This window comes from Bacillus rossius, assembly GCF_032445375.1.
Source record: "Bacillus rossius redtenbacheri isolate Brsri chromosome 4 unlocalized genomic scaffold, Brsri_v3 Brsri_v3_scf4_2, whole genome shotgun sequence".
NCBI classification, from domain to species: Eukaryota; Metazoa; Arthropoda; class Insecta; order Phasmatodea; family Bacillidae; genus Bacillus; species Bacillus rossius.
Window position 1 is genome coordinate 37559879 of NW_026962011.1, and position 11413 is coordinate 37571291.

Here is an 11413-nt window from a genome sequence, read left to right on the forward strand (position 1 = left end):
CTTAACTTTGGGGGACTGGTTCCAACCATCGTCTTTTTACTGTGTTTTAGTTTGAAACATTTCTTAAATTATATTACAACAATTATTATTTTTAAGTATGTAACTTATAATGTATATACATACATATTAACAAGATGCTAAGTAACTGTTTTTGATTTTTTACAAGTTTTTACATAAGTCATAATTTTTACAAGTTTCTGTTTCAAGCATCTAGCCTACCAGTACCATTACCCAGAAAGACTCATGAATATACCATCCTCACCAGATACCTACTTAACAGTAAGTAGGACACTGTGGAAAAATATTGCCATTTCAATGTCTTAAGCTAAATAATGTTTTGTCACAACTGTGCCAAGATATGTTGGATCAACTCTTAGTTATGTATTTACAGTACCGGTACTCATTTTTGTAGTAATAACAGAAGCAATCTTAAATTGTACCAAAAAAAACCTATATATATAATACTTGTTATTATTGTGCATACCCACTGCTTGTACACTATTCGATAATTAATATTTGTGTGAACCTATTAAAATCTAACAATACCAAATATGGTACTGTCAACTATTTGTTTGCATGCTTTGTTTGTAAGGAATCCCTGAGTTCCTTAACTAATAAATTATTAATAGGTACTAAAAGGATGTCTGATTTAAGTAATGTCCTTGCCTTGGTGGAGGGGTGTAGGTGTAATACAGGGGTGACGGGCGACAAGTAGTTGGCGTGGTTGGCACCAGTGCTAGTGGCATAGGCAGCAGGGGGGTTGCCCCTCGATGATTTCCTGGGTGCAGGCCTCGAAGACGCCGCCAACTAAACAACGAAGACGCGAACACGAGATGGATGGTCGGTGCCCAGCACAAAGACAAAGGGCCTCCCGTGTGTACTTGAACGGCAATCCCAGCCGAGAGTCTCCAAAACTCTGGTGATGGTTAATGACAGGGTTCACTTGTTTTTTTTTACTAATGTAAAATAAAAAGAAATAATGAATTCATAGCTATCAGTAGCAAAGTTCATCTGTTTAGTCTGAACAATATTTGTATCACACACAAATGACATTGTTGTTGTAAAGTTGGTGTCTTCAGGAAAATAACACAACATTACGATAAGAACATTTGCTTAAATTAAGCATGTAGCATGTGGTTTAAATTTGGCTTTTTAGTAGTTGGCATGGCATTGTGGTGGTTTTTCCTGCTTCTTAGCACCTATAGCATGTCTCATCCTTAAACTGCAGTATGCATTTAAATGCACATTTGCTCTCTCTTTACAGTGCACATTACAAGTGTCATTAGTGGTGTGCTTGTTTCGAACGAAAGAGTTTAAGACACAACTTTGTAATAATATGACAACTTTTTTGAATATATCTGAAAAAATTGTAGTTTGTAAAGTAAAATTTGCAATGAAAATTTTTGGATATACGTTTTCCTGTTGTATTTCATGATGAGCATCATCTGAAAATATTCATGATTTATTTCTAAGTTGTGGTAATTGTAAGATGCCATCTTATTTTCAACTGTTATTTTTTCATATCATTTCGAGCCTAGCACATAATTTAATGGACTGCTAAAGCTAAGAGTAATGCCATGAGGGCGCCAACGTGAGAGTATCCAAAGATCCCGTGCTTGGAGAGTTGTGTAGAACGCAGTGGAACGCGTGGTCGGGAAGGGGCGAGCGAAGGTCTCAGCGAGCCCCTCTGGGTCGCAGGTCGCCCAGTACATCGGCGAGATGTGCCGCTACATCCTGGCCGTGCCGCCGCGCCCCGAGGACCGCCAGCACCGGCTGCGCATGGTGTTTGGCAACGGCCTGCGCCCGGAGATCTGGTCCAAGTTCGTGCAGCGATTCAACATCCCGCGTGTGGGCGAGTTCTACGGGGCGACGGAGGGCAACGCCAACATCAGTAAGACTTGTGTTGTACCAGCTGCGGCTCTCTGTCCGGTGTGTCGTGACAAGGAGCACGTTCACCAATATAAAATTTTACGATGTATTGATTACTAAAGATTTCTTAGTAAAAAGTGTCAAAATGATACTTTCTTTAAGTTTTTTTTATTAATGAACATCAAGGACCTGCTAAGAGAGTAATTGTGATTTTCATAAAATTTTAAAGTATTCAGTGGTTGTTCTTATTCAAAATATGTAAGTGGTAATACCATACTTCCCTGACATGTAGCAGTAGAGCTGTAAACAGCATCTGACTTCTGTGATGATGAGAGACCTAAGGGTTCCTTAAGTGAATTTGATGAGGATGAAGCAGTTAAAATGCATGACAAAGACACAGAATAGTGCCAAAATATGGCCCAGTATCCTTCCTTATCCCTGCCCAAGTACATTTCAACAAAAAATTTGCTACGAGATTTAGTTGTTAATGTTCCTGATGTTTCAGCAAACGTCGACAACAAAGTTGGTGCCATAGGCTTCATTTCTCGCATCTTTCCATCAGTTTATCCTATTTCCATCATCCGTGTCGACCCTGATTCGGGCGAACCAATCAGAAACGAGAAAGGCCTGTGCACTGTCTGCAAGCCAGGTAAGTTAAAGAAATATTAATTTAATAATGATTTATGTTTTCTTCAAATGTTATCACAACTGAGATGTTTTCTTTATTGTTGTAACAAAATATATTTTACTTGCAGGCGAACCTGGAGTGTTTGTTGGTAAAATCCAGCCCAACAACCCATCAAGAGCTTTCCTAGGCTACGTGGATGAAAAGGAATCTCAGAAGAAAGTAGTTTACGATGTTTTCAACAAAGGAGACTCTGCATTTATTTCAGGTGACAGCCATACTTTGTAAAGTCTTTGAATTTGAATGTCTGAAGTCTATTTGTATCCTGAATGGTAACAATAGCAAGTCGTTTTTGTCTATCAGAGAGGTTCATCATCCTACAGTTCAAGTCTTACTATGTTAGTGTCTTACAGTAGCAACTTCAGTAAAACTTACTGACCAAATTGTGCAGCCATGTTTTGGTCAGCTCCGTCTTGGTCCGCCACGTCTTGTCAGCCCTCCGAGCTTGGATCTCCACATTCCTGACCTAGGGCCTGACCATGACTCTCGCTTGTCTTGTGAACTACCGCATCAGGTTGATGAATGCAATTTTGTCATTGGCGGGCGACCTTGAAAGCGGCTTGATGTCTTAGCGATCACTCAAATCTTCCTGTCGCTGCTCTGTTGGCTATTTAGCAGTTGGCAGTCAGCATTTAGCTACTTGAGCTAGTTGTGACATGGGCAACCTCTCTGCTGCGATATACACACTTGTTTACCCTCTTTTATTAGCAGACTGAGTTTCCAAGGTTGGAAAGAAACTTATTTTTTTGCAACATAAATAGCTTCGTTGAATATTGCTTGCATTAGACAGCCTTGAAAATAAAAGAAGAACTGTGACAAAACATCTTCTTTTGTTTGCATATAATTTGTATGTATTATTTGTTTTGTTTATTTGAAAGTGTTTTGTATAATATCTGGTGACATGTTAAAATCTTAAATACAAACTTTTTTTTTTAATACCAAATGAAATGAAAAATTTGTTCTTGAAAATGTGACTGTTAGAGCACAAAACACCTAAAAATTTGTTTTATGGCTTTTAAAAATTGACATATTTATTTTATTATTTTTACAGTCTTTCTCCGATTAAAATAAGTGGTTTCACTGAATTTATTTTAACTGCAACTGTAAAATACATTTGAAGGCATTTTTACACATTTTAAGAGGTTATGATAAAATATTATTCAGAGGAACAGTTATACCATTTAAGAATTATGTGGGACTCCAAAATTTTTTTATATATTTACTATATCAGTATCTCTGCAGCTATTCTTTATGAAGGAATAATTGTTTCTTTCCATTTGTCTCATCCGAGAAAGTAATATAAGTACATAATATGATTTGTAACCATTTTTATTTGCTTTTTTTATTTCCAGTACAGACCGTAATAAAAATTATACATGTAGTTTGTGTGATTGGAATTTTAAAATTTTTTTTTACTCTTAGACTTATAAAAATAAGGTTGGTATCATACACATTTTTTATTACTAGAACAGTGTAGTTTCGTAATCATTTGTGGTTTTCCAGTGTTTTTAAGGGCACGAGCAAAGATCTGCAGGATTTCCAGGGGGGCCCCGCGGAATAACGTTTATCATTCTCATTTCGCAGTTAGGATTTTGCAAGTGCAAGCAGGCATCCTCAGATAGGGGGATTTTTGATTACATGAGGGACCCAGGCCCCCTTGGCTTCCCCGGGATCTGTGCCCATGCTTAAAGGCATATGTGCAGAACTGTGCAAGATGAAGGGAGTCTCTCGGTAGTCTGCCCCCTCTCAGTGTGTCGTGACGTGCTGCAGGGGACATCCTGGTGTCGGACGAGCTGGGGTACCTGTACTTCAAGGACCGGACAGGCGACACCTTCCGCTGGAAGGGCGAGAACGTGTCTACCTCGGAGGTGGAGGCAGTCGTGAGCGGCCTGGTGGAGTACCGAGACACCGTGGTCTACGGCGTCCAGGTGTGTGTTTCTGCCTTTCCGCCGCAGCCCTATCACAGAGATTATGGCTTGTAAAGACTACCGTAGCAACGTTTTACATTGTTCAAGGAAAATGTATTTGTTTGGATATTACCACATAGTGCGGGTCGAACGTCCTGATCTGGGCTTAACAATTTGAACCTATTCGACGGTGTGCCTGCTAAGGAAGTTATTAATTGTTTTGTCCTCTAACCCTTGTTTTTTCCACACCTTGCAGTTATGGTTGGTCATATCAAAAATATATATTTAGATATACGTAGGTTTTTGGTGCTACCCCTACGAGTAATAATACCTTCAAACAGACGTGAATTTTTCAAACTGTGGGAGGTAATAGCGATTTTTCTATGTTTAAAAATGCCTTCCCTATTTCTGTCCCTTTCCTGGGATTATGCCCATTAACGAACCCGATCAAGATTTTTCATTACCATATTTTATGTATAATTTTTTACTGATTTGTGCCAAATTATGGCTCTTATCGTGTCCATAAAAATATGATAGACACACACACACACATATAAACAGTAACCGCTACAATAGGCAGTATTTCTTCGAAATCTACCTAATAATAGTTGCTGTTGGATTGCAGTGAAAAAAATTCAATGAACAATATTATTCATTTCTGATAAAGTGATAAGGAATTACAAAAAAGAAATTAAATTTAACACAATAAGGTTTTACCAGTATTAAAGTGATTTTTCAAAATATTGTTCAAATTACAAATAGAAACAAAAAGTAATAATTAGATAGCAATCCAGCTCCTAAGTAGTGGTAGATTCTGTTCTAACTTTGAAACTGGGGACTGATGAAATTATAAAATTCACCATAAATTGAGAAATTCACACTTTAAAACACAAACAGAGTTGAATTACCACCGGCAACTCAGTGATTAGAGATCGTAGGGACTGCTGGGGCATTGCTGTTTGCGACAGATGATCGAGGCTAGAGATGGCTGCGAAAAATGTAGTGATGCTCAGAAACAGAAATCTGCAACACCTGCGCCTTCGGCAAGCTGCAAATGTTAAGCTGAAACAATCTCACCAGAGTTGAGACGAGGCGAGCAGGAGCCAGGGAAGCGACAACATCACTTCAGTTGTAGCTGAGCCAAGATGACGAAGGTCGGCCAGAGCGGAAATTCCAATACCAGTCGGCAGACAACCTCTCTCTGCCCCGATAAAAGGCAGACTTCCTAGCTGTCAACTGCCTTAACTATTTGAGCTGCCAACCACAGAACCCCCCAATCTTCTTGGCTCCTATGTGGGATCCCAGGGGAATTGGGACCTTGCCACACACAGAACTGTCTTCCCGGCTACGACGACGGAACTAAAATCCTCCTATTATTGCTAAAATTTTGAAATTTTGCTATCTAACCAGACTAAGATGATAGTTCAGTGGTAATGTTGCTCCTTGAAACGTTCTGGAAATGTAAAATAGCGATGAAAATGTGTTTTGTGCAGAAATAACTCAAAACGGAATACCAGACGTTTCCAATAATATTAAACTTCTAAAACAACGAAGAAAACATCAGTATTCTATCTTCACAAATCTCTGCATGAGGCTATGAATATGGCTGGGCTGCTTACATAACGCTATCAGATCACAAACAGATGAAAACTTATCAACGTAGCAAATAAAATAGATGAATTACAGAAATTAATACAAATTAAATTTGCAAGTAATCTTCAATAATTGCAGTTAATTTTTTTTTAGATAAATCTAGTGACAAGTTGATAATGTACCAAACCTGAATGATGTTACCTAAGGAATGGGCTTAAAATCAAGTTATATTAAATTTGAGTGAAAAAATACCTGAATTTGTGCAAGGGACAAGGGCGTCGCCATCCGATGGCCCGTGGAGAGAAGGGGGGGGGGGGGGGGGAAGTTGTTGGAAAAGTATGTATTTTTTTTGCATTTGGCTACATTTTTTTTAATCTCTAGGGCTCTAGGGGGGACAACTGCCCCCCCCCCCCTCCTGGTGACACCCTTGGTGAGGGAAATCCCTTCACTGGGTGTACTTTCTGAGGAATTACATTTAAAGACTGTCATAACATTTCTGAAGGCACTTAGAAATTTTGACTTTATATCAATGAATCCTTGTAACAGGGTAAAATATTATTGCAAATAATTTTTGTGAACCAAACAAAGGAAACTTATTGAACATGAATGTGTTGCAAAGGGGAATGTCGTGATGGTGTTGAGCATGTTACGGCTGGCTCTGTAAATGCGGCCCGCAGACCGGGGAGCGCGCAAGGTGACTCCCGGCCGGTGATTGCAGGTGGGCGGCCTGGAGGGGCGGGCCGGCATGGCTGCCATCCTCGACCACAACGACTCCCTCGACCTGAGGTCCCTCGCGGAGGGCGTGAAGCGCTCCCTCCCCGGCTACGCCCGCCCTCTCTTCCTCCGGGCGCTGCACAAGGTCGACATGACGGGTAAGACACTCTCCGTCACTGAGCCTGGCGCGGCGGTGGTCCTAGGATCCCCCCTCCCCTTCCCAACACATAATCCATAGAACTGAAAAGATAACAGGAGGTATAACAAAAATAAAAAAATGTACCCTGATCAAATTGTTCCTGTTCTATCAATATTTTTTTAATGTAAAACTGTATTAGTTTACTTTTTTACTAGTGATACCCTACTGTGTGTAAATTTTTTAAACTTAAGTTTTAAAAAAATCAGCTAAAACCATTAGTTTTGATAATGATCTTTGAAGATATAGAAAATTATTTAAAGTAGTTTTTTTTAAACTTCTCTATAACTGGGTGTTACATATTCCACACTAACCAAACCCTTCCGTCGTCAGCGCTCCGCCAAATTGGAAGCTGTGTCTGCCACTGTGTTCTTTAAAAAGAGATATTTAAGATTAATTTATACTAAACAATTCTTTATGAACCAGGAATGATAAAAGTAAATCTTATATCTTACAGAATGCATTTTGCTTAGTAAGTTCAGTCAGTCATAATGACTGTAACTTATGACACTCTGAATTGTGAATGGGGCGTTTGAAAAAAATTAAATGGGGAGTAGATGAACCACTTCAGGCCCAGACAGAGAGAGGAAGAAAGTCACTGCATTTTAACCCGGGCCCCACAAGTTAAGCATTTATAGTGTAAGAATGCTGTGAAATTTGCTTATTTGGAGTATTTACAAACAATTTTGGCCTTTTTAAAGAAACAATCTTGATAAAAGCAAACCACATTGATGGTTTGGGTCCACAAAACGATTAGTCGGGCAGGCTACTGACTTGCACTGTCCGTCAAAGTAGTTTGTGTAGATGACATGAACTATATGCAAAATGTATAAAAATGTAAATGCATGTACAGTTCATTTAGTGAAAAATGTTGTTTACAAATTTTGATTACCGGCACTCATAAATTAAAATAAAAAGCAGGACCTATCTTTAGTTTTTTACCCCAGGCAGGCTCCGTAGAACAACTGGGTGGGCTTGTAAAAATAAGTGCTATTGTCTTTTCATTTGTTAGATACTTTTCACTTTGTGTTTTTTTTATTTTGGACCCAGTCTGTGTAATTAACTCTTAAACCTGGCAAAAAAAAACCCAAATCGTACTTTATATCATTTGTACTGGCAGATCCAGTGGAGAAGGGGGGCTTCCCTCCCCTTTTTTTTTTTTCAGAGCCATGGATAATTTTCATATTTTCTCCTAATTCCTTAGCATAATTTACCAAACTTACTAAAGTATTATTCTACTGCAATGCTGTAAATAATAAGACATTTTTGAACCACAAATAAAATGTAATACCTAACTATTTCAATTCTAAATGCACTAAAATTGTATTAGAAAATTTTAATTTGGCCCTCCCCTGACCATCAATCTGAATCCGCCCTTGCATTTGGAATCTCTGGGTTGTAAGTAACAAAGTTTTTAACTACAGTAGGCACGTAGGTACAAATTACACATTAGGCATTATCGCACCACTTACATATACTCATTCACCCTCTCTCACTTGGTGGTGTGCAGACAGACTTGCCTCCTATTAAAATACTGATGGACAGGTTTGGGTATTTTTTGAATTCTGCACTTGCAAACCCTTAGTGGAGTCATTTAACATTATTTAGTAATGCACAATTTATTCTCACAAAAACACTTTAAATTATTAGTCATTGAAACATATATTTTTAATTTGTAGGACAGAAAACAGTTTCAGGAAATATTATTTGATATTACTAATTGTTAAATTCTTGATAAGATTTTTTTTTCTGCATGTAAACGTAAACATTTTAAGAGTAAAAGGTTGAATAGGTTAGGTCAGCGATATTCGAATATTTCATAATCTGGTAGGAATTTAAAAATGCTGTTTTGAAGAATAATAAAGGAAAAATATAGGTTTAAAAATAATATTACTGGATTATTTTTAATTTTTTTCTTGAAAAGTCCTGACTAGGAAAGCCAAAAAAAAACATGCTATGTTAATTGAAGAACATAAATAATATATTCTATGCTCTGAACATTTGAAGTAATATTCAAAAGACCCCCAGTAGAAGTTGCAAACGTTCCTAAGTAGTGATATGGAACGGAAGGCTGTCGGTGCAGTGAGGAACCGTGTGATGGCCTTGACCCTGACCTCTGGAACGTGGCGTGCAGGGACGTACAAGCTGAAGAAGAAGGACCTGCAGGAGGAAGGCTTCAACCCCGCGGTGATCAAGGACAAGCTGTACTACATGAGTGCCGCGGGGCAGTACGAGCCCCTCTCCGAGGACGTGTACAGGGACATAGAGAGCGGCAGGCTGCGGCTGTGAGGGGGTCACGCTTCCGCCCGCGTCTCTCGCGGCGTCGCTCAGCTACCCCCGCGTGCCTGCTCCGTTCCGGAGTTCACACTTCCGGGCTTGCCAACCGTTCCTCGCTTCGAGGTGAATACTCTCCCGTCTCGAGGAAGACTTGCCAGGGAGTTACGGAACATTACCAGCGGTTCGTGGGAATATTGCACGTAAATCGGCAGCAGATCAAACTTTACACTCCTCTGTGCACACAACATGTAGTAATTTGTCGATGGGAATGGTTTTTTGTTTGAAACTTGTTTCCTTGAAAAGTGTACAAAGTGAAGTAAGACAGCCTGGGTGGAAGACGACTTAAAAGTATATTGTCTTCTGGTCTTGCCAAACTGTCTACAGTTCATAAATGTATGTTATTGACCCACTGCCTACCTTGTTAACTATCTAAACCACAAACTATGGTCCACACTGATTAGACTTTATTAAAACCATTTTGGTTGTGATGCGTTCTCTTATTGTATGAACACTTGAATTTCAAATGCTTCTGTGATTTGAATTTAAATGTGTTTTGATTTTTCTGCTTTCAAGGTTTTGATTCAAGAAAATTGGGATTTGACCCATCACTGGTTTTAATACTTGGATTTGGGTTAGTGTCTACTTTATATGATAAACATAATCTATATTAGATGACCAAAATTCAAATTTTTAAACTTAAGTTTTCGACAGAAGTACATGTAAGAAACAGCAATTGGATTGTTTCTGAACTATTTGTTTCTTGAAATTCTGTGCTGTGGTGAAGTTTGAAGCTGTCCATCATACTGTTGACTATGTGATTGGGCACCATATGATACAATCAGGAGCTAGCATGTACAGAGGTGGGTTCAGTGGGAGGAAAGAGCATGGGTGGAAGATCAAAAGGGATTGTAGGTGAACAGAAAGAGGGAAGCACTCACTCATGGTGAGGACGGGACGGGAGATGAGTGGGGTCGAGGGGAGAGGTTATTGGCTGTGACGGGTGGGAAGGGCTTACGGAAGAAGCTTCAGGAAATGGGAGAGAAAATTAGGCGGGAGAACTCCTTGCCACTAAGCGAAAGCCCGATTGCAAGCATATTCTTTTATTGAAGTTAGGGGAAATATCAATATGTATTTTCCATGCTGTGCCTGTGTAGATACACTTAAAAAACTTTTTTTTTTAATTTATGTTGTTTGTTCTATATTCATAAATTTGCTCAAAAAACTATGAAGTGCTGATATAAATGTTTGGTGTATAGTTCCAAAATAAATCTCTCTTGAAATAACATCCTGGTTACGCACATGTTTACGCACATGGTATGTATTATGGCAGTATGTGGACATTACGCTGTCATGATCTCCATCTTTGAAAACTTTTAAAGGGTGGAAGTAACGAATGCAAAGCAGCCTTGAATACAGGACATGCTCCAGTGTAAGAAATGTAACAGCTTTACAGGCTAGAAGTAGTACCTAAGTCAGTGATTATGTCATTTGTAAGCTTTAAAGTTGACAATGCAAAATGCACATGTGTGTGTTCTTGTTAGCAAATATATCTGATGGATAAGGTCTGTGCGATAGTAAGACATGAAGTGTTAAATGTAAAATGAATTGTATGTGTACATGTGATATTTTAATAAATATTTTATAGTGAAATATACATCTTAAATTTTTGTAAGCTTAAAAAAATACATCTGTACACTGGACACAACCCCATTTCTGCAAAATATGATAGGGTATTTCCTACAACTTACTGTCACAAAGAGGCCTGGGTATGATGAAAATTACAAGTCTATTGGTGATAGAATTAATTGGAAACTTCACGTTCTAAGTTATGGCCACAGTAACATTTAGTCTTAAGATATTTTTTGACGTGACAACGTTTAATAAATCGATGAAATGAAAAAGTGTCCCGTTATGCACATTGTCCCATTACGCTGTGTCCCGTTATGCTCATTGTATGCTTGCGCCGCATCTATCTCTCATCCAATCGATTGGAACAACCATCGATTTGACTTTTTCGAGGCACATTAAACTTGAAACACTCCCATTTGTTTCCTACTTTTCCTATCATCGTCCTATCCTTAACAGAATAACACAGATTGGAAGAAGTTAAATAGCAAACATGTATAAAAGTTATAGTTCAAATAATCTCTTCGTTAAAGTAATAAACATATT

At 38.6% G+C, this 11413-nt stretch overlaps 1 protein-coding gene across 2 annotated transcripts in view; it reads left to right on the forward strand.

The window, feature by feature from the left end:
• LOC134541795 (long-chain fatty acid transport protein 4) overlaps positions 1–10891 on the forward strand; it is a 102111-nt gene extending 91220 nt beyond the window's left edge. For both annotated transcript variants that reach the window (XM_063385477.1, XM_063385476.1), the window contains exons 7-12: positions 1699–1891; positions 2375–2518; positions 2625–2762; positions 4325–4482; positions 6773–6926; positions 9099–10891. In XM_063385477.1, coding sequence (XP_063241547.1) covers positions 1699–1891; positions 2375–2518; positions 2625–2762; positions 4325–4482; positions 6773–6926; positions 9099–9253 — 942 coding nt within the window. In that variant the 3' untranslated portion in view covers positions 9254–10891. The remainder of the gene's footprint in view (positions 1–1698; positions 1892–2374; positions 2519–2624; positions 2763–4324; positions 4483–6772; positions 6927–9098) is intronic.
• The last annotated feature ends 522 nt before the right edge of the window (positions 10892–11413 follow it).